This window comes from Megascapheus bottae, chromosome 29 (assembly GCF_031878675.1).
Source record: "Megascapheus bottae isolate mThoBot1 chromosome 29, mThoBot2.hap1, whole genome shotgun sequence".
Classification (NCBI taxonomy): Eukaryota; Metazoa; Chordata; class Mammalia; order Rodentia; family Geomyidae; genus Megascapheus; species Megascapheus bottae.
Window position 1 is genome coordinate 9,688,551 of NC_143537.1, and position 21,458 is coordinate 9,710,008.

Consider the following 21,458-nt stretch of genomic DNA (forward strand, 5'->3'; position numbering starts at 1 on the left):
ATGGTCCTGGCTAACCCTGTGGGTCCAGCCTGTTGTCCAAGGCTTTCCCAGCTGGCCTCAGGCCCAGTCACAGCCAGAGGAGCATACCCACTGTCCAGTCTCAAGCTGGTGCCTTAATTCCATTGAGATCAGCGGGGTTGTTTTAAACATGCCGTTCAACTGTGGTTTACACCAACTCCTAACCTATGTCCCCTAGAATTGGCTGCCTGACTGTTGTCCTTGGACAGAATTCCTGACCTTGCCATCACTCATTACCTCACCTTCCCACAGAAACCACCCCTCAGTGGTGCCCAAGTCCCACCAAGTTTGTATGGGCAGCTGCTGCTCCAGCTCCTCCCAGGCCTGTCACCCCAGGTCTTTACATTTTATTCTGGGCTCACCTAATACCCTACCCATTTTTCCACATGATATTTCCTGGGCCTGTCCCCACCCCACCGCCAATGCCCTCATGCCTACCTACCTCAGGAATCCACAGGGCGCAACTGACATGCACCCACTTGGTCCCACTTCTAGTGGGCTTCAAGGCTCCTCCTCGCTTGGGGCAGAGCAGGCACTTCGGCTGAACTCCCAGAGCACATGTCCGGCACAGCCAGCTCCCTGGAGGCACCTTGAGGATTCCGTAGCACGCCTAGGAAAAGAGGAGGTCATGCACCGCCTGCAAACGGTGGTAGGTCCAGGCTACAGGTAACGCAAGGCAGCCTCTAGCCTGGGCAGGTGGGGGGGTGGGTGGGGCGGTGGGCGGTTCTTTGCCTCCTTATAAGCATATCTGGAAAGGGCTTAGGGCTGGGAGGGGACTCAACGTTAGAGCCAGTTTTCTAACCCTTTAGGTGGAATATCAAAAATTGGTTCTAGGTATTGTCAGGTCATGCCTATAATCCCAGCTATAAAGCAGGCTGAGTTCACAGTCTGAAGCCATCCCATGGCTGGGAAAGTCCATGAGACCCTTTACTTCCAATTAACCACCAAACAGCTGGAAGTAGAGCTGTGGCTTAAGTGGTAGAGTGCTAATTGGGAGCAATATAAACTTTAGGGACAATACCAGGGCCTTTGGTTCAAGTCCCAGTATTAACACATAAACTGATTTGATGCTCCCCCATAAGACCACAGCCTAGAGCCTCCATCCTTTTACAGATCTATGGGCAGGGTTCCTTCTTATCATGTCTCGGTCAAGAGAGATCAAAGTGGCTGGGTGGATGTAGGAGACACAGAGCCAGCTCTGAATTCCCCTGGGGCTGGTGCAGCTACGGTGTGCGGCTGAAAGTCAGAGCCAGAGTGCATCCTTGGGTCCCAGCCAGGACTTCTAGAAACAGCCTGGAGATATTCAAGACCTCTCTTATCTTGGGGTGTTCTGGATGGGTTGGTCCTGGGGCTTAAATGTAGGCCTGGTGCTGTCTCTGAATTTTTTTTTTTTTACTCAGGATAGCACTCCACCACTTGAGCTACAGCTCCAATTCTAGAGTTTTGATGGTTAATTGGAGCTAAAATGTCTCATGGACTTTCCTGCCTGGGGTAGCTTTGAACCATGATCCTCAGATTTTAGCCTCTTGAATTGCTAGGATTACAGGTATAGGTTACTGACACCCACCTATTTTCGTTCTTTCCCAGCCCCGTACCTAATTTATAATAGCACTGATGGTAACAAGGGCTTATAGTCTTTAGTGTATTAATAACTCATAACAAACAACTTAATCTTCTCAAACTCACTTTTCTTTGTTTCTTCCTACACCACTGGGCCCCTGGTGGCTTATGAAACCCTACAATCAGAGTCTATCTGCAGTGTAGAGGAGGGGAAGGGAACGCTCACCTGGTGGACACAGACGTTGCATTTGTCACAGAAGACCATCTCGTTGCCATCCTCCCCCTCAGGGGAGCGGCACACGTCACACACGACGTCCTCATCATACTCGATGCCCAGCCCCTCCTGTGTCTCAATGGCCCGGGTCATATTCTGGTGGCACAATGTCTCCAGCTCTTCCAGCACACGCTCTAAAGTCAGCTCATCCAGCTCAGGCTTCTCTGCAAAAAAGAAAGAGATGGGATGAGGAGGGACAGGGTCTGTGTTAGGAATCCAGTGTCTCCAGTGTCCCTTGAGGTCTGAAGAGGCCTCAGCTCCTGGGGCTACAGCACTCAGAGCAGATGTCTAGAAAGATCCATTGACCCACTGGAAGAATGGAAGGAGACTCTGAGCATAGGACTTTCCAGCAGAGGCTAAGATGTCCACCCTCTAAAGTCCCTGCCTCAAATCTCACTGAAGACAGCCTGCCTGAGACCACATGGACCCATGTAGGTTCAGAGAGCATGAGGTATCTATGGAGTGCAGCTTGTTTAGAGAGACTCCTACTATGTCTCCTAGTATTGGGGAGAATCCATTGCTGGTGCCTGTATAGAATGAATGATCTGAAAGTGACTGAAGACTGCAAAGCCGAGCTTTCCTGGATGAAACCAATTACTGAGCCACATGCCACTTCCAGTTTTCTGGTAGTTAATTGGAGGTAGTAGGCCCACAGGCTTTCTTGCTTGGATTGGCTTTAAAACTACAATCCTTAGATTGTAATCTCCTGAGCAGCTAGGATTATAGGAATGAGACACCAGCTCACATAAGGGAAGCCTGGCTTCCCTTATTCTTTTATTTGCCAGTTCTGAGGGCCTTGGGATTGCTTAGCTGGCACTCTGCCACTTGAGCCACACCTCCAGTCTGGCTTTTTACTGACTATTTTAAAGATGAAAGTCTTGAGGATCTTTCTGTCCAGCCTGGCTTTGAACCTCAATTCTCTAGCTGAGTACTTTTAGGAATAAGTTACCAGCGTCTGGCAAGCTCCTGTAGTCTTCACGGGACATAGTAGCTTCAGCATTCCCCCCAAACACTGTGAATACCTGCTTTAGTATTGCTTCTAGCTGATGGCTGCAGAAACTTCAGATGTAGAGAACTGAAACTACCGCTATTGGAAAACATCAGGACCCCCACCCTGTCCAAGAGGGGAGGACACTGGGACTAGAAAGAAAATGCCAATCCTCTTGTCCCAACCCTATTCCTGGCACAGTGGACCACCTACCCATCAACTTGAGCTCTGAGTTGAGGATTTCCAGCCAATATGCATCGATCTCATCCAGGTCATAGCGGCTAGTCCAGGCAGGCTGGGAGCCCTCACCAAGTGCAGGGTTGTTTGAGGATGTAGAGGGGCCTTCCAGTGGTGGGAGGATCCTGAGAAATCAAGAGGGATTATTGTAGAGTGAAGGCCATTAGCCTGTCCCTCTGTCAGCCTGGGGGCTCCAGTGAGTTGGTAGACCTGGCAGAGGAGACTGTGGCCAGGTGTGAACTGTAAGAACTTTTTTGGGGGGGTGGGGAGGCTGAGAGCTGATGGCTCACAGCTGTAATCCTGGCTACTCAGGAGGCTGAGATCTAAGGATCATGGTTCAAAGCCAGCTGAGGCAGATAAATCCCCAGGAGACTCTTACCTCCAATATATTCTCAGAAAAAGCTGGAAGTGGCACTGTGCCTCAAGTAGCAGAGTGCTAGCTAGCCTTGAGCCCAAAGTGGTTCAGGGACAGCGCCTAGACCCTGAGTTCAAGCCATACAACACACCATCCGGGCTCTGTCCCTGAGCCTCTTTTTTTGCTCAAGGTTAGTGCTCTACCACTTTGAGACACAGCAGTACTGTCATAGACTTTCCTGCCTGGGTTGGCACCAAACCATGACCCTCAGATCTCAGCTTCCTGATTAGTTAGGATTACAGATGTGAGCTCACCAGGGCCTGAGATTTTAAGGCCTAGTGGAGACCCCCCATCCCCCTATTCTTCTATCCCTTCTTTCCCCTTCCTCCATCATCTGCCTACCTTGTAGATCAGATGGCTGTGGGTTGCACAGGATAAAGAAGACCCAAAAGGCTGTGTAGCAGAGAGAGGGTCTGACCTACAGCCAGTTCCCAGAGAGCCCCAGAGTGACTGGGCCATTGCTCAAAGCCTAGTGGGGTAGAACCAGATAGATTTCAGGTCTTTAAGACCTGTGAGTGGGCTGGGAATGCAGCTTAGTAGTAGAGTGCTTGCCTAGCATGCATGAAACACTGGGTTCAGTTCCTCAGTACATAAACAGAAAAAGCCCGAATTAGCACTGTGGCTCAAAAGGTAGAGTGCTAGCCTTGAGCAAAAGAAGCTCAGGGACAGTGTCCAGGCTCTGATTCAAGTCCCAGGACTGGAAAAAAAATAGATAAAAAAGACCCGAGGGTCTGAAAGCAACAAGGTCTTAAATAAAAAAGAAAAACCGAGTCCAGCTGTCCTCTGTCATCAGAAAAGTCCCCAGTCAGATTCCACTGTCAGTATACACATACCTGTCCCTTTCTCAGATGGGTTCCTGAGCAGCAAGTCAGAGACCAAGCTAGTTCTCTGCAAACGAATGTGCACCTGCTACAGTACAGGCGCAGGGTCACAGTTTTCTGTGTCTCTGGGGCCTCTTGGTAAGGATCTGACTGCAGGTGCAGACCCAAGCCCACCTCTGCCACCAAAGGGCTCTGTGTCCTCACAAAAATCGACTAATACCATACCTACCTTATGAGGATTGGTTAGATTGTAAGGATGAATGAAACTGACCTCTAATAAACATGATTATGTGTGTGTGTGTGTGTGTGTGTGTGTGTGTGTGTGTGTTGGCATGAGAGTGCTTTGAGACCTCTGCATAACACCTCCTGCAATAGAAACAGGATATTTTCCCCTCCGGGCAGGGAGTATGTCCCATCCATGCAGCTGTGTGCTGCTTCTCAAGTCCTGACACCAGTTTAAAATGCCAGCTCTTTCTGCACCCCCTCCCTGTGGTTGCCATGGTTATTGCCTAGATTCTGGCCTCCATCTGGCCAGCCCTGCCAGGCCTGAGGCCCCCTCCCTTGCCCAGGAGGCCTCCTGGGGTCAAAAGCAGGGCTGCCAGGGGCTGTGACTCAGCGTAGGATGTACAGAGGAGGGCAGGGTCTGAAATGGCACAGAGACATAACTGAGTTGTGCGGGGAGGGCCCAGGCTCCAGGAAATACCCTATGTCAGCAACCAGGGCAGGAAGAAGGCAAGGGGCAGGGAGAAGGGGTGAGCCCAAGTAGAGAGAGGGAAAGACATCTTTGCAAGGAAGGAGGCCTTGAGAAGGCTGAATGTGCAAGGAGAAGTGGAAAAGTTCATATAAAGAGGGTCCTTAATTAATGATGGCTAGGCTGTTTCCACAAAGCAGGCGTTTCCAAATGAAGTAATGTCAACACTTAGTCTGACCAGTACAGTTTCTCCAAAAACTGTCACTTCAAACAATGCTTTTTTTCCTTCCTCCTCCTCTTCTTCCTCCTCCTCCCCCTCTTCTTCTTCTTCCTCCTCCTCCTTCTCCTCATCCTTCTCCTTCTCTTCTTCTCCTCCTCCTCCTTCTTCTTAAGTGCAGCCTTATAAATTTGTCACCATCTGGCTTGTTTGTACCCTAAGCATATGCTTAGTCAGAGTCTGGGGTACTCTTTATCCAAATGGTCACCTGCCAATCATTGTCGGCTTGCCTGCCAGTTGCCAGCTAGTGTCACCCCTGGGAGCCAAGATCCAGGTCTTCCCTCGGGGGAATCAGGGCTCAGAGCTGCCTTACAAGCTAGAAAAGGTGTCCCTTGTGTTTCTAACTATGATCTGCCTGCCCCCATCTGCCCCAGGAAGGCTTACCAGGGGGTGGATATAGCCATAGGTACCTCTCCCCCTCAGCCAGCAGCATTGAACTTAGCAGGGAGGAGGCAGAAGCCTGGCTGAGATCTAAGAGGAGGAAGGGATTTCTATTCCAGAGGAGCAGACAGAAACCAGAGTTTAATTTTTGTCCTAGGCGGAGTCCTCTGGCCACAATGAACACAGGCACTCATCCAGAGAGCTTTGAGACCAGGAGATATCCACAGACCAGGGAGGAAACAAGAGGGGCTGGGACAGGAGCTTAGGAGCATTAAGGGCCAGTATACATAGTGTTCTTGCTATGGGCCTCATGGGGACAACCCAAGGTTTGTTCTTGTGGCCTGTGATTTCCTGGCCCCGGCAGCCCACCAGGCCCCCTGTGGGCTCTGCAGGAAACTCCCCAGAATTTCCGGACTTCCTCTCATCTATCAAATCTGAGTACTCTGTAATAAGGCAAGGCACATCATTCATTCATTGAGAAAATGAACACCGCTTCTTATTACCAAAGAACCAGCAAAAAGCTGAAAGTGGAGAGCTGTGGCACAAGTGGTACAATGTCAGCTTGGGGTGAAAAAACCATGCGAGATTGTAGTAAGACTCTGGGTTCAAGCCCCAGTTTTAGTTTAAAAAAAAAAAAAAAAAAGAGGCTCAGCACAGCAAGGTCTCAGGCACAGATCCTAGAATCCACTGGTACATAGGTTTCCAGGGAGACAGAGGGTGTGGGCTGGGGGAGATAGGGAAGAAAGGGCCTGGGAAGAGCAGGGAGAACTCTCTCAGAGAACCTCCCATCCCTGCTCCAGGATATTCTTTCTAAATCCCAGACAGGCTGGGAGTGCCTGGCTCATGTCAGCCCAGCTCAGCCATGCTTACACCAGGAATGCATTTCCTAAAGCCAAGGCAATGCAGACACGTGTTCCCTTCCTGATGTCAACAGATAAAGCACCCGTTGGGCAGACCAAAGCCAAGCTACTGGTGTGGAAGCATCTGTAATTCATTACACAGGCTAGGGGTTGTTTCCAGAACCACCTGATAATTGGCATCAAGTAGAAAGGACAGATCTGATTAGAACCTGCCTCTCTGCCTAGCAGATGGCCTGCTGGACCCTGACATCCTAGGGCACACATGCGGACAACTTGCCAGGAGTATTCTCATTTAATCTTCCCCATTACATCCTCTGGCAGATACTGATATTATCTCTGTTTTTCAGAGGAGAAAACTTGCTCAAAGAGTTCAAATCACAGGTCTTTGGTCTGACAAGGAAGATGTAGAGCTGTCTAGGAACTTGACCCAGGATGCAGAAGGGGATGTAGAGAATTAAAAGTCTTCCATTCAGGCCAGGTGCTGGCGGGTCACACCTGTAATCCTAGCTACTCGGAGGGCTGAGATCTGAGGATGACAGTTCAGTGCCAGCCCAGGCAGGAAAGTGGGTGACACTCTTACCTTCAATTAACCACCAGAAAACTGGAAGTGGTGCTATGGCTCATGTGGTAGAGCACTAGCCTTGAGCAAAAAGAGCCTAGGGACAGCACTCAGGCCCTGAGTTCAAGCCCCATGACCAACAAAAAAAAAGAAGTCTTCCATCAAGCATATACTTCCAAGTTCCCGGGTCACTCCAGAGCTCCTCTGATTCCCAGAAGCCCCCACACAAGTGTTGGCAGCCCTTAGCCCTCAGGAGGTACTGTTCCACAGAACACCTGGGCAGGACCATAACACCTGTGATTCATATCCAGCACAGGGCTGGCACCAAGCCACTTGTATGGCACATACCAACCAGTCCTAAGGGTGGTTGCCAGGAAGTGATGGTGCCAATGTCAAGAGAAGGGACAGCTGTGATCTCCACGGGCTCAAGGATAACCATGCCAAGGCTGGGAAGAGCCTGCCAATAACAAAGCTACCCAGCTCCAGCAGGCTGATGGAGAGAGGGAGGACACCAACTTCTCTGCCCTGAGGGTTCCCGAGGGTGCTGGGAGAAGCACATGACTTAGCGCTGTAACTAGAGGCAAAACCTACATGGTTATGTCCTGCCAAGGGCTACAAGAAGTCTCTCTACCCCTTGGACCAGCAGGCTTTGAAGTCCACTGAGTACTTCCTCTCTGACTCAGCCCTGTTAAGGCAGCCAACTCAAGAGGTTAGTCCAGTGGCAACAATTTCCAAAGCATCTACAGTATGGGCATCCTCCCTCAAGAACTTCTTTAGAGGGTCTTTTACAAGAAATGAAAAGCTGGGTGATGGTGGTTCATGCCTATAATCCTAGCTACTCAGATTTGGCTTACCTCACCACAGGCTCTGGAATAGCTTCAGCTCCGGCAGGCACCTGCACACCTTTCTCCCATTCCTGTCGCCATGGGTCCGCCAGGATGTAATAGTCATCTGGGCTGAGCTGGTATGAATCTGGGATCTTCATAGCTGTAATCAGATCGGTCCGGAAAACCTAACAGGGAAGAGAAAGGCAGGAGTGGGGTCAGGGTGGCCTGCTCCACAGGCCAGGGAAGAGGCATAGAAACACAAGTGAAGAGAGCTGCTTGCTCTCTTCTAAGTAAGCTAGAACAAAAGCAGTAAATGTGAGCAGGGCACCAGTGGCTCATACCTGTCATTCCAGCTACTCAGCTACTGAGGATTGCTCTTCAAAGCCAGCCCAAGCAGGAAAAGTCCCATAAGGCTCTTGTCTCCAAATAACTAGCAAAATGCCAGAAGTAGAGCTGTGGCTCAAGTGGTAGAGCACTCAGCCTTGAGCAAAAGAAGCTAAAAGACAGCACCCAGGCTTTGAGTTCAAGCCTCAGTATTGGACACACACACACACACACACACACACACACACACACACACACACACACACACACACACACAATGTGGTCAACTGAATTCATGTTGTTCTGACTTATGAAGGGACAAGTTACAAGATGAGAGAGATAGAAGTGGATCTCAGAGAAGGGCAGGGACTGACAGAAAAAGGAAAAGACAGTAGCAAAAAAGAAAGAAAAGAAAAAAAGAGATCCAAGGACAGAAAGGCTTCTGTGAATGCAATACTAACATACTAACAATACATGACTGTTCGGGGACTCACTAGTGAAAATTTAAATGTTATGGATTCACACCAGATACATCTTAATGCTGAGCTGGCAGAAGGCAGTAGGGAGGTGGGGGGAGAGCCTGGCTTCTCCAGGCTCCTCTCACTCTATCAGTTTCAGCACTAACTTCTGCCTGCAGGGGGCCTCGTTACGGACAAGGTGCATCCTGCTGGAACCCAGGACCCTGTGGAAACAGCTGAATGGATGACTACGGGGCCTGGAGGCAGCAACCTGCAGAATCTAATTACTGTCTGCCTCTAGCTGGGGAAGGCCCTGGCTTAAAAAAGGTCAAGTTTCTTGAAGACTCTATTTGCCAATATAATTTAATTGTTAAGACTAACACCCTAACATTTAATTAGGGTGCCAGTGTGAAAAAAAAATTAAAATCAGATTACGATTAAATGTTAATTAAACAGAAGATGGAATGTGGTGAAGATTTCACAGCCCTGATAATTTGCATATGTTATTAGCAAGCAGTAAGACGGCTAATGGGAGAGCATAAACTCAAGCAACCCACACTCTCAGGCAGCGGGTGCTTTAGTGGGTGTTTAGCAGCTGCCGTTGCTGGCAGAGAGACCTTTTCTTACTGTGGCCTCTAGAGACACTGCCAAAGCCAGCAGAGAATTTGGTAAACTTAGGAATTGAACTGACCCCCTCCAAAGTGATTCAGGATTGCCTCAACTATTTCAATGTGTGGCATCCCAGACGACGGTTGCTCGGAGCTGGGAACTTGTCTACCTGAAACAAAGCTATCAGCTTACTCCAAAAACCAAACCTGCAGGATGCTCCCTTGCACAATCTTCTTGTAATCCTGACTGTACAACCCTTGTTCTAGGCTGCTCCTTTGTGAGAACCCTTTCTGATCACCAAGCTGAAGGATTGCCTAGCTGAGCCACTTTCCATTTCACCTCTCTACTTCATTTTGCACCTTTTTTTTTGGGGGGGGGTGGTCCTGTGGTTTTTCTTTTTATTTGATTTAAAAAAATTGTTATAAAGGTGATGTTCGAAGGGGCTACAGTTCTATAAGTGTGGTAAAGAGTATATTTCTTTTTGAAGCCGGTGGTGATGGGTGTTAAGACAGGTTCTCTACCATTTGAGCCATGCTCTCAGCCCTTCTTTTTTGGCATACTTTTTGAATGAGATCTACCAGTTATTGCTGTTCCCCAACCTCTCCACCCACTCCTCCTGGCCCAGGACCTACTTCAGACGACAACCCCTCTTCCCCCACCTCCAGAACTGGGATGACAGGCTTAGATCTGTTACACCCAGATCCTTAGCTGAGATGGAGGTTCTACATGGTAGAAGGAGCCAGGGTGACATCCTGAGCCATCTAGCCCTCCCACACAGGTGGATTCCCCAAGGGGAATATGCAAATTTAATGATGGCCTTTGTAAGTCCCATGGCTCCCCCATGTCATCTCATAGCCTTCAAGGAGAACTCTCTTGGAGGGCCCTACCAGGCCTGTGACCACATGCATGTATGCCATGCCTGTCCTCACTCCTGGGAAGTGCTGCTCCACATCAGGATAGCTTCTAGGCTTTAACTGAACTACCACAGATCCTACACTCAAATCTCCTGGCTTTTTACCAGGTCTTCCTGCACCAGAGGAGCTCAATCGGGTCTGGCTGGGCCCCTGGCACAGACAACATGCTAACAAATGTTGTATGATTCAAGAGCCTTCCATGATTAGATGTCTGGGCTGCGGCCCGAGGCCCTAAGTGGGCAGCTGGGGACTCCGTTACCTTCCAAAGTAGTGTGTCCATTTCTATGAAACCTGTCCAGACAGGGCAGCCATTTGTCACTTACACATCTGTTTGTTCTGAATTCCTGAGAGTTAGGCTTGGAAAAGGCTAACTCTCCTGAAACTCCTTAGAATGACTTATGAATGCTAAAGAAAGAGTAAAATGGACGCTGAAGAATGAATTCTTAAGGAAGTTGGGAGCTGAAGAGCAGCAATTGTCTTAGAACGTGAATGGTTACTACTTTTCTCTGTTAGCTGAAACTGACAAATCGTCTTTCAAAGGTTTTGCTGCCTAGCAACCAAGTTGTGCTGAGCTACTTGGGAGGTATTAATTGCAGCTTCCTCAAACAGTCTAAAAGATGCTTAAAGGTCTCAGACTCTTATTTACTGGCACCGGAGTGCCAGGGGTGCCCCACCACCGTGGACAAGGTGGGGAGACTTCCAATGCCCAGATGTGTCGACCCAGGAATACACCACGTGACCCTGACCAGCTGCTTCTTTTCCTGCCACCAAAGACAACAACGATCTTCAAGGTTAGCTTCCTACACCTGTTTCCACAGGAAGAGCAGAAAACAAGCTGTGTAATAAAACCTAAGTGACTTCCCAAAACAAATAATGACAACAGGTAACTTCTGATGTCTGCTGACATTGGTCTGTTGTCTCAGGACACAATAGTATGATTTGTGGCTGCCATTGGAACATTTCATCCTGGAACCTTGGTTCTCTGCATTATTAGCTAGCCACTTGCAGCTCATGCCTATATAATCCTAGCTACTCAGGAAGCTGAGATCTGATGGTTGTGGTTAGAAGCCAACCAGGGATAAGAAAGACTGTTAAGACTCATTTCCCATTAGCTACCAAAAAAGAAAAAAAAGCTAAAAGAGTAGGTACAGTTCAAGTGGTAGAGTATAAGCCCTCTGATAAAGAATATCTCACTTCAAAGAAAATGTACAGTAAAAATTAAGTATGAATATCACAGAAGGGTTCTGGGAAATGGCTACCCTCTACCCAGCCACATTTCAAGCTACTACTACTATTACTACTAGCTTAAGTTGGTTTTATTTATTTTAAAAAGTAATTAATTTTAAAAATCCACTCAACATTTCTTTCTCTTATTTTCCTGAGGATAACATCACTTCCTGCTCTTAAAAGAGAATTTATTACGCACATTTTCTTTTGCAAGACAAGTCCCACAGGCCAGGAAGCCCTCCCTTCCAGCTGGCGGAGCAGCAAAGCTACCAGCAATACTGAAAGAGGATTCTCCTCCCCCCCCCCCCCCCCCCCGCCACCACACACACTCCAGAATGAGGCTCAGAATGCAGGTGCCTGGCCCAAGGGGTCTGGAAACCTGACCCAAACCAACCACAGGGCAAGTCCAGGACTTGGGTGAGGGTTCTCCCAACTTTTGAGGGCATTCTGCATAGTAGTACAAACATATATCATTCTTTGTTTTAATATAAATTGTGTTACTCCAAACCTCTGGGAAATATCTCTGGTCCTCCTCCTCCTCTGCTTTTTAGTTATTTATTAGAGAGAGTGACTGTCTTGCAGGACTAGCTTCAGACTGTGATCATCCTATTTCCCTCCGCTTAGAATCACAGGAGCATGCACTCATGCCTGACTCCTCCCCACCCCGCCCCTCCCCTGCATTTTTTTTTGTGCCAGGAGTAGGGTTTGAATTCTAGGGCCAGACTGATTTGTCACCAGAGGTCACTCCTGCCTTCTATACCCCGGTCCCATTCATTTCTAGCTGTCCCATCCCCAGGTCCTTGGATCCCAGGGAAAGGATTTTCAGAACAGGGTTCACATAAGGAATCTACAGATGTTGATCCTGAGGCGAAGAAAGAAAAGCATCACTTGCCAAGAGTTATAACTCCTTGGTGGCCAAGCTGGGGCCTTCAGGCAAAGTTGGCTGCATCTCCCATAACGGACACTTTCCTGTGTAAGCACCTGCATCCTGCTGACAGTCAAGAGGACAAGCTCTCCAGGGACAGGGCCTGTGTTGCCTGTCCTCTGGCGCTGGCCTCCTCGGGCTCACTGATCTTCCTCAGCATCAGCAACACCAGGGTCCACATGCGCTCTTTGGCTGGCTTCTGGGGATGATGATTTCCACATCTCCAGCCAGCCTGCTGGGGGAAATCCCCACTGCTTGCTCTGTTCCATCTCCTGCTTCTCAGTCAGCCCTTGGGCCTGAGAGAGACACAGCCTCCACTACAAACCACAGGGCTGGCCCCCATCCTTCATACCCCCGCTAGAAAATCTGCCAGTTCCTGAGCACCTGTGAGGAGAAAAGCTGGAGATTGACCATCTACACGCTAGGGCCAAGCCTGATGTTTCACAAGCAGGCGGGAGAGCCCCTCTTACTTCAAGGTAGCCACAGTTTTTTCACTGTCTCCTCCCCTGCCTCCCCCAGCAAGAAGCTTATGAGGAGCAATAAACTGGGAACTCCTAACTCAGACAAATAGAGAGGAAGTCTAACACTGGAGTTGGAACCCAGGCCCCCAACAGGAAGGTTCTGTTTACTTAAGTACTGGTACCTCTGGCTGCCCCCCATCATTTTAAATAGGGGTGGGGGTGGATGGATGGCCAGAAAGCATCATCTCCAATCAGAAAGCTTCTCAGAGGTGAGACCCACCAAGACCAAAGGCTAGATTAGTGGGTGACAGGCCAGGCTGACCCCATCGGCTCTAGCAGAATTGACAATAATGCCAGCCAGGCACTACAACGGATGGATGGACCTCAGCTAGGCAGAGCTCCTATAAGCAGAGGAAGGCTGTATGCTATGAGCCAGGCTCCTTTCCTTTCACTGCTCAAGGAGGTCCTGGGGAAAGACATTAGTGTTTTATGGGCGCCCACCAAAATCCCAACCCACATTTCCTGGTATCACAGAGCCATCTCTTCACAGCACTCCGGGGGGTTAAGGGCCACATGGGAAGCTAGGCCAGAGGGCCTCAGCCCTGTCCAGGGTCCTGACTCCTGGTCAGTACTTTCTTCAGCCTTGAGACACACTTCACTCTGTGTTAAAGGAACCACGTGCCAGGACAGGGAATGGTGTCTTGTCTTGTCTAAAGCCTCAGTCCCAGACATTTCATTAATGGTGCTTGGGGGGGGGGGGGGAGGCTCACTAAGTGACCACTGTCAGTGTAATGCTCAATACCTGCACCCTCACATTCCCTACCCCACACAGGCACCCGTGGCTCACACCTGTAATTCTAGCTATTCAGGAGGCTGAAATTTGAGGACCATGGTTCAAAGCCAGCCTCAGCAGGAAAGTCTGTGATACACTTACCTCCAAAGAACCACCAAAAAGCCATAAGGTGCTGGGAAAATGCCCAGAATGCCCTCTCTGTCAAGATGCCCTATGCCTTTGAAGCCTCTTAGACCCCAATAGCAGCAAGACCCTCCCTCTTCCAGCCTGTTCCCAGAAGAGCAGACAGCAGACCAGAGAGCAGATTCGGTGCCAACAATCTCTACAGCCAAATCTTTGCTTTCCTCTCTACCCTCCTGTGAGCCAAATCATTTGGAAGCTTTCACTGACAGTTCTTTCTTTACCTCACCATAACTCAGAATTTATTCCGGCCACGACTCAACCTTCTCACTTAGGAACTGAGGGAAACCTCATAGGTTGCTCTCCAGCTGGCTATGCAAAGAAGAGCCTGTCCTTGGCCAGAGTTCAAGGCACGGAAGAATCCTCAGTCCTCCAGGAGCCCAAAGATGCGAGGGGGGAGAGAATGCCTCCAGGTGAGAACTCATAGCCACCTTCAGGGACTCTGGGTGTGGGCATGGGCCCATAGTACCACAGGAGGGCCCGTACCCACAATTCCACTCTATTTTTAGGCACAGAGGCCCTGGGCTGGAAAACCCAAGAGGCAGGGGAATTTTCTGCCCTATGCAAATTGCTTTCTGTTCAGCCTTTGCTGACACCTGTTTCCTCCCAGCCAGGGCTGTGATCCTCGGTGTAGACAACCTCCATGCCTGCCCCTCCACCCACACGGGACCTGGAGAGAACAGGGCAGGGGACCCCTCTGAACTGAGCTCGGGCTCAAAGGAAGGAGCCAGCCCTAGAGTTCTGTAGGAGTCCCCTAAAGCGCCCCCCCCCCCACTCCCGCCCCACCTGACACTCCTTGGGCTTTAACTCAGGGGCTGGGAGCTGTCCCTGATCCTCTCTTGCTCTCTTGCTAACACTCTACCACTTGAGCCACAGCTACACTTCCCACTTTTTGATATAGTTAATTGCAACACTCTCAAAATTGGCCTAGTGGTTAAAGTGCTTGCCTAGCATGCGCGAAGACCCCGGTTCAATTCCTCGATACCACATACATAGCAAAAAGCCGGAAGTGGTGCTGAGGCTCACGTGGTAGAGCTCTAGCCTTGAGAAAGTCCAAGGACAGTGCTCAGGCCCTGAGCTCAAGCCTAGGACTGGCAAAAAAAAAAAGTGGGAAGTAGGCCGGGAGTTTGGCCTAGTGGTAGAGTGCTTGCCTAGCATGCACAAAGACCCGGGTTCAATTCCTTGGTACCACATACATTGAACAAAGCTTTGGCTCAAGTGGTACAGCACTATCCTTGAGAAAAGGTCCAAGGACAGTGCTCAGGTCCTAAGTTTCAGCCCCACGACTGGCAAAAAAAAAAAAAAAAAAAAGATTTAAAAAAAAAAAGTGGGAAGTAAAGCTATGGCTCAAGTAAGAGAGTGTTTGTTTAGCCTTGAGTCAAAGAAGCTTCAGGACTCTACCAGCCGTAACTCCAGGATCTCTTCATCCCCACTCCCCCCACATATCTTGGGGCCTGAACTTGGGGTCTGGGCCCTGTCCCTAAGCCTCTTTGTGCTCAAGGATGGTATGTTATCACTTGAGCCAGAGTGCCACTTCCAGCTTTTCTGAGTCTCAGACTTTCCTGCCCCAGACGGCTTCGAATGATGATCCTCAGATCTCAACCTCCTGAGGAGCTAGGATTACAGGCGTGAGTCACCCACGCCTGGCTAGAGGAGCTTTTAATTAAAGTACCAGACTGTGTCATCCTTGAAAGGCCCTTCTCAAATCAAGAAGATCAGCTTTCCAACAATCTACCAAGTGCAGGTGAACTGCCCCAGTCACTACCATCTCTGTGCCACACTGCGGGTATCGGACCTCTCCCAGGAATGCTCTGTTTCCCTGTGGCTGACCACCTTATATCAGGCCATACCTGGAAACTAGGATGACTCAATTCTTCTTCCACTTAAACATAAATGTCTGTTGCTGGGTACTGGTGGCTCACGCCTGTAATCCTAGCTACTCAGGAGGCTGAGATTTGAGCATTGTGATTGGAAGCTAGTGGGGCCAGGAAAAGTCTATCTCCAATTAATTATCTCCAATTAACTATCTATCTCCAATTAACTACTCAGAAAAAGCCTGTTGTGGCTCAAGTGCAAAAAGAAGGTCAAGGACAGCACTTAGGCCCTGAGTTCAAGCCCCAGGACCAGCAAACAAAGGAACAAACACATGTCTGTTATCCCCCTCCCCCAATGAACTGAACTGCTTCCATTGTCCCTTCCCATGATACACTTGCTCTGTGTTAATTAATCTTTCTCTGCCCTTCGCCATTAATTTTTACTTGGCATTCTAGCGTGAGTAGCCTGACATAAAACGTGGAACCCTCAGTTAAGGCCTCTGTCTTAAGACTTCCAGACTACAGGTGTCAGTTCCTGCTGTCTCCCTACCCCTGCCCCCTTCTCTGGAGGCTCATTACTACCCACCTCGGAGGGCTTCTTCTCGTTCTGCCGGGGCCAGCCCGACTTGGTACTGCTGGGCAGTTTGGAGCATCTTGAGGCTGATGCAGACCCGGATGCAGATGCTGATGCAGACGTAGTGTGACCTGCAGGCAGAAACTAGCTTGTGAGGCATATTAGAAGGCCAGCAACGTCACCTACCAAGTGTAGTTTGCCTGTAAGCTCTGGATTGCAGGATCAGGAGGTGGAGGCCTCTATGAGCAGAAGGTGGACGGTTCCTACTCTGTCCACTGATGAATGGGAGATGCAACCCTTCTCAAATCACCAACCCTTGGGTTGGTTATCAGGGGGTCTCTGTTAGCTTACTGCGTAGCCTGGACAGGTCTTGGCCATCTGGGGGGCTCTGATTGCTCCTTGGTTAAGAGTAGAACAAGTTTCGGACATGCTCCAGGTAAAGGACATAACCACAGTCAGGGAGGATTCCGGCAGGGAGCAGGAGGCAGGAAGTGTTGCTCCGAAGTTGACCCAGAAACCACCAGGCTCCAGACCTGGCCCAGTCTCTTATGAACATATCACCATAAGGTTAATCAGCTTAAGCCTCCAGGGTTCTGAGATATGGTCCTCTGTATTGCCTGGACAGGACAAGATCCACCTGACAGCTTCCTGAGGGCTGAGATCAAGCCTCAGTTTGCTTGTCTTTCTTTTTTCTCGTCAGTCATGGGGCTTGAATTACGAACCTGGGCACTGTCCCTGAGCTCTTTTGCTCAAAGGTAGTGCTCTACCTCTTTGAGCCACAACGCCACTTCCAGTTTTCTGGTGGTTAATTGGAGATAAAAGTCTCACAAACTGTTCTGCCTGGGCTAGCTTTGAACCGTGATCCTCTGTGCTCAGCCTCCTAGCCCCAGCTAGGATTACAGGCTTGTGCTATAAGCAACTAGCTGTTTGCTTTTTTATAAAATAAAGGTGCTATGGTTTGGGTAAATGTCCTCTAAAAGGTCCATGTGTTAAAGATTTGGCCCCCCAGGATGGCAGTATAAGTTGTTCCCATGGGCCTTTAGGGCAGAGAACCTCATGGGAGGTCTTTAGGTCATTGGGGCCAATCTAATCATGGGCTGAAATCTCCCAACCTGTGAGTTAAGGAAACCTTTCCCTTTTTAAGATAATTACCTCACATATTTTGTTGTAATTATAATTGAATAAAGGGACAAGATGAACTGTCTTGAAAGGGCTGATTCAATGTACCCTATTCATGAAATCTCAACATGGTCCCTGGCACAAAACAATTACTCTACACCAATAGCTAGTCTCGAGACCCTTGCTAGATTACAGGACTGCAGTCTTTGTCCCCCAAGAAGCAAAAAGAAAGTCTAGGGAGATTCAAGGCGACACTGGTTGGAACTGGCAGGGAAGAACCAGCTCCATCTTGATGCAAATTCCAAAGCTCTGATGCCCAGAGGTCTCCCTCCCCTCCTTGTAGGTGCCTGGCTTTTTTCTGCACTGAAGTTAAAAGTGGAGGACATGGCTATTCATTCTACTAAGCAGGCCACAAGCATGTAGCCATAGAAGGATGCTATGCTACAGGAACGATGGGCTGGCCAGACTGGACATCAGAGACAAACCAAAGGACAGTGAATAAGGGTGAGGAAAGGGCTGAACCCTTTATTTCTTGAGGGATGGTGCAACCAGGATAAGGAGAGCCCTTACAAATGTCACTAATTCACCACCTGCATGAATAGGTCTAGTGGCACAGGGCTCCAAACCTGGCTTCCTCACCAGTACACAGCCCCTTCTTTAGTCTCAGCTTCCTACAAGGGGGTCTTGGCAGGGTATTCCTCCTATCCCGAGATAGAACTCCTCAGCCACAGGCAGACCTGGCTTCCTGGGCCACCGAGAAATAGCAACCCTATGACCTCATCTCCCACAAACTTCCCTTCCTTCTGAATTTTAGAGAAGGTTCCCTAAACCCACTTTGTCCTTGATAAGAACCCCCCTACCACCAACCATTTACCTGGCACATGTATCCCATATCCAGGGTCTAATGCTAAGATGGATTATCTACATCCCATCAAGATTGAAGTTCTTCCTTCATTTCTTTAGCCAGCACTGACAAAGCACCTACTGTGTGTGTCAGAATGTAGCCAGAGACACAGCACTTGAGCAAGAGCTAACTCCTCAGGGGAGTTTACCGCTGGCTAGGAAATGATACTTATCAGGTAATTATAAGAGTGACAAGCTTTGCATCTATACTGTAGAAACTTTCTAAAAGGGCCCTGACTCAAAAGGAAGGCCAGAGGGACTTTTTCTTCTTGCATTTGCTATGAGCAGCAAATAAAAGGTCCCTAAAGGGGCCAAACAAGACCTAGAGAGTAGAGTGAGTATGAGAAGGGGGACAGCCAAGGCCCTGGAAGCCATGGTAAGGGCAAGGGCTGACCACTCAGGAGCAGAGGGGCTTGCCTTGATTTATGTTTACTTTTCTTTCTTTCTTTCTTTTTTGCCAGTCCTGGGCTTGAGCTCAAGGCCTGAGCCCTGTCCTTGGACTTTCTCAAGGCTAGAGCTCTACCACTTGAGCCTCAGCACCACTTCCAGCTTTTTTCTATGCATGTGGTACTGAGGAATGGAACCCAGGTTTTCGTGCACGCTAGGCAAGCACTCTACCACTAGGCCAAACTCCTGGCCCCACTGATTTATGTTTTCATCAGCATAGCCCTAGATTGAGCTGAGGCCAAGGAATAACCTGGCTATGGGCCTGGTAACTATTCTAATGCTTTCCCAAGTGAAAGGGACTTACTGTCAGTGGTGTCGGAGTTGTCGCTGCTGATGGAGTATTTTCGCCTCTTCTCTTCCATCTGTAACAACAGACAAGACAAGTTGGCTGTATTTGTGGAAGGCTTGGGAAATCCTCAAGCTCTCAAAAAAGAGCTCCATTCTCTACCTCCCTGTACTCCACAACACACAGAGAGAAAGACAAGACTCACCTACCTAGCCTATTTCTTTTAACCTGTCTCACCCCACCAGCCACAGCGGCCCTGCAGTTGGAAGAGAAGGAACTGGAGAGCAGCCCTGCTGCCACACGCCTAGGATCTCCTGCCAGTCACTGTCTTTGCCCAGATTGAGTAGAAACCTAGGTTTATCTCAATTGGACTATCTAACTTTAAGCTCTTGAGAGTGGCTCTTTCCCATGGCCCTTTAGCCACTGTGTCTCGGTGAGCTGTGAGCTATGAGGCTCCTTTTATAGGGGAGGCCATGACTTGTCCCACAAGGAACTGGCTCTCAACAGAGATTTGAACCCACAGTCTGAGATCTGATCTGTGAACCTATACTACATTTGTGCAATCCATCAGTTGCGGCCCATTAGAAAATTTTGCCCATACTCTTTATTTCCTCTAGTCCTGGGAGGCAGAGCATGCTCTTGTTTGCAGCAGGGATAACCCAGAGTGGCTTGATAATCTACTCAGGGTCCCATGGCTGGTCGGTGGTCAAGGTCAAATGAGATGGATTGCAGTGTGGCTTCCACATGTTCCTGCATGGCCTTAGCCATGTTTATAACCAAACACAAACAGCAAGTCCCTGTCTTTAGGGAGTAAGCCTGCAGCCTAGCCCCCTTGCCAGCTACCACCAGCTGCCCTTATCTCTAGTCTGTTCCTGTGAACCCTGGAATACCCCTATGTTTTTTGTGCCATCCTAGTGCTTGAACTCTGGGTCTAAATGCTGTCCCCGAGCTTTTGTGCTTGAGGCCAGTACTGTACTACTTGAACCACAACTTCACTTCTGGCTTTTTGTTGATTAACTAGATATAAGAGTCTCAGGGCCTTCTCTGCCTGGGTTGATTTGGAACTGTGATCCTCAGATCTCAGCCTCCTGAATGGCTAGGATTACAGGTGTGAGCCACCAGCAATCAGCTGGGTGCCGCTATCTCACCACAACCCAGCAGATACCGGGGACCATTTGTTCACGGAACTGGGGTAATGAAACTTATATCTCTGGAGCAGACTGGATAATTCCCCTGCCTAGAACCTGCCTTAACTCTGAGCTTCTCTGTACCACAGAGCTCGTTGGAGCTGATGGCTTGATGCACTATTGCATAATTCCACAGGTATGCAGTGCTTTGCAGAGGGTGACAACCTGAAAGGCATCTGTCTGCATTAGCAACTCAGATATCACTGCGAAATTAGGAATGGCATAGACTCACAGGCACTCTGTACCAGCTGGGCAGCTACACTAGCTACTCAGGAGGCTGAGACCTGAGGACTGAAGACAATTCATGGCTAGGATAGTGAGAAACTCTTATCTCCAACTAGCCAGCAAAAGGCTAGCTGGAAGTAGAGCTGAAGTGGTAGAACACCAGACGAGCAAAAACAGCTAAAAGACAGTGCCCAAGCCCCGAGTTTAAGCCCCACTATAGGCACAAAGGAATAAACAAACAAACAAAATACACACACAAGCACACACACATGCACATGCACGCATGTGGTAGTTTAGTTGGAATAATAGGTAGACTCTGAGGGAGCCTGCTATTTTATGAACAAAGCTTCCTTCCTTTGAAGTAAAGTCCATTCTGAAGGCCTCCTTCATTACCTCAAGTGACCATGTCAAAACATTCCCCACTTCCCAGTGGCCAACGAAGCCTGAAAGAGACCTAGGTCCTCGGTGAGTCTGCCTTTTGCTCCATAAATTATTTTCCTCAGCCCTAAGAGGACAGGAGAATTCACAGACCCAAATCCAGTTCCATGGTTGCCATGCCAGTAGAGAGGTTGGAGAAGCCAGGACTGCATCTTGACTTCTGATTCTTCCCTCTCTATCAGCCCTTCGATCTCTACCAAGGTGAAGTCTGGGAGAGGACCTGACTTCACAAGGCACTTACTTGGAGGGGGGGAGGGAGGAAGTGGTCCTAATATCATTTCTATAAAGATTTTAAGAAAGAGTTTTGTTCGTGTGTGTGTGTGTGTGTGTGTGTGTGTGTGTGTGTGTGGTCCTGGGGCTTGATCTCAAGGCTTGAACTCTGTCCCTTAGCTTTTCTGTTCAAGGCTAGCGGCGCTGCCACTTGAGCCACAGATTTCTGTTCTGGCTTTATTTGTTGGTTAACTGGAGGGGAGAGCCTCAGGGACACTTTTTCCTGTCTGGGCTGGTATTGAGCTGCAGTCCTCAGATCTCAGCCTCCTAAGTTGTTTGGATTTCAGGCATGAGCCACAGGTGTCTGATGAGGAAGAATCTTCCTTTCCTGCAATTCGGATAAGTAATTTACAGGTCCTTTGAGACCTCCAGCATGGAGGAAACTGTCCTTAGGAA

The 21,458-nt window shown here is 49.1% G+C and overlaps 1 protein-coding gene across 8 annotated transcripts in view; it reads right to left on the minus strand.

The window, feature by feature from the left end:
- Positions 1-21,458, minus strand: part of Jade2 (jade family PHD finger 2) — a 46,094-nt gene that overhangs the window by 14,953 nt on the left and 9,683 nt on the right. For 6 of the 8 annotated variants that reach the window (XM_090320902.1, XM_090320901.1, XM_090320903.1 and 3 more), the window contains exons 3-8: positions 18,961-19,018; positions 16,200-16,318; positions 7,936-8,093; positions 3,054-3,202; positions 1,805-2,016; positions 461-628 (exon numbers count right to left, since the gene is read on the minus strand). In XM_090320902.1, coding sequence (XP_090177028.1) covers positions 461-628; positions 1,805-2,016; positions 3,054-3,202; positions 7,936-8,093; positions 16,200-16,318; positions 18,961-19,018 — 864 coding nt within the window. Of the gene's footprint in view, positions 1-460; positions 629-1,804; positions 2,017-3,053; positions 3,203-7,935; positions 8,094-8,249; positions 8,325-16,199; positions 16,319-18,960; positions 19,023-21,458 lie in introns of those variants that run through there. The other 2 variants (XM_090320906.1, XM_090320905.1) reach the window with 2 other exon arrangements.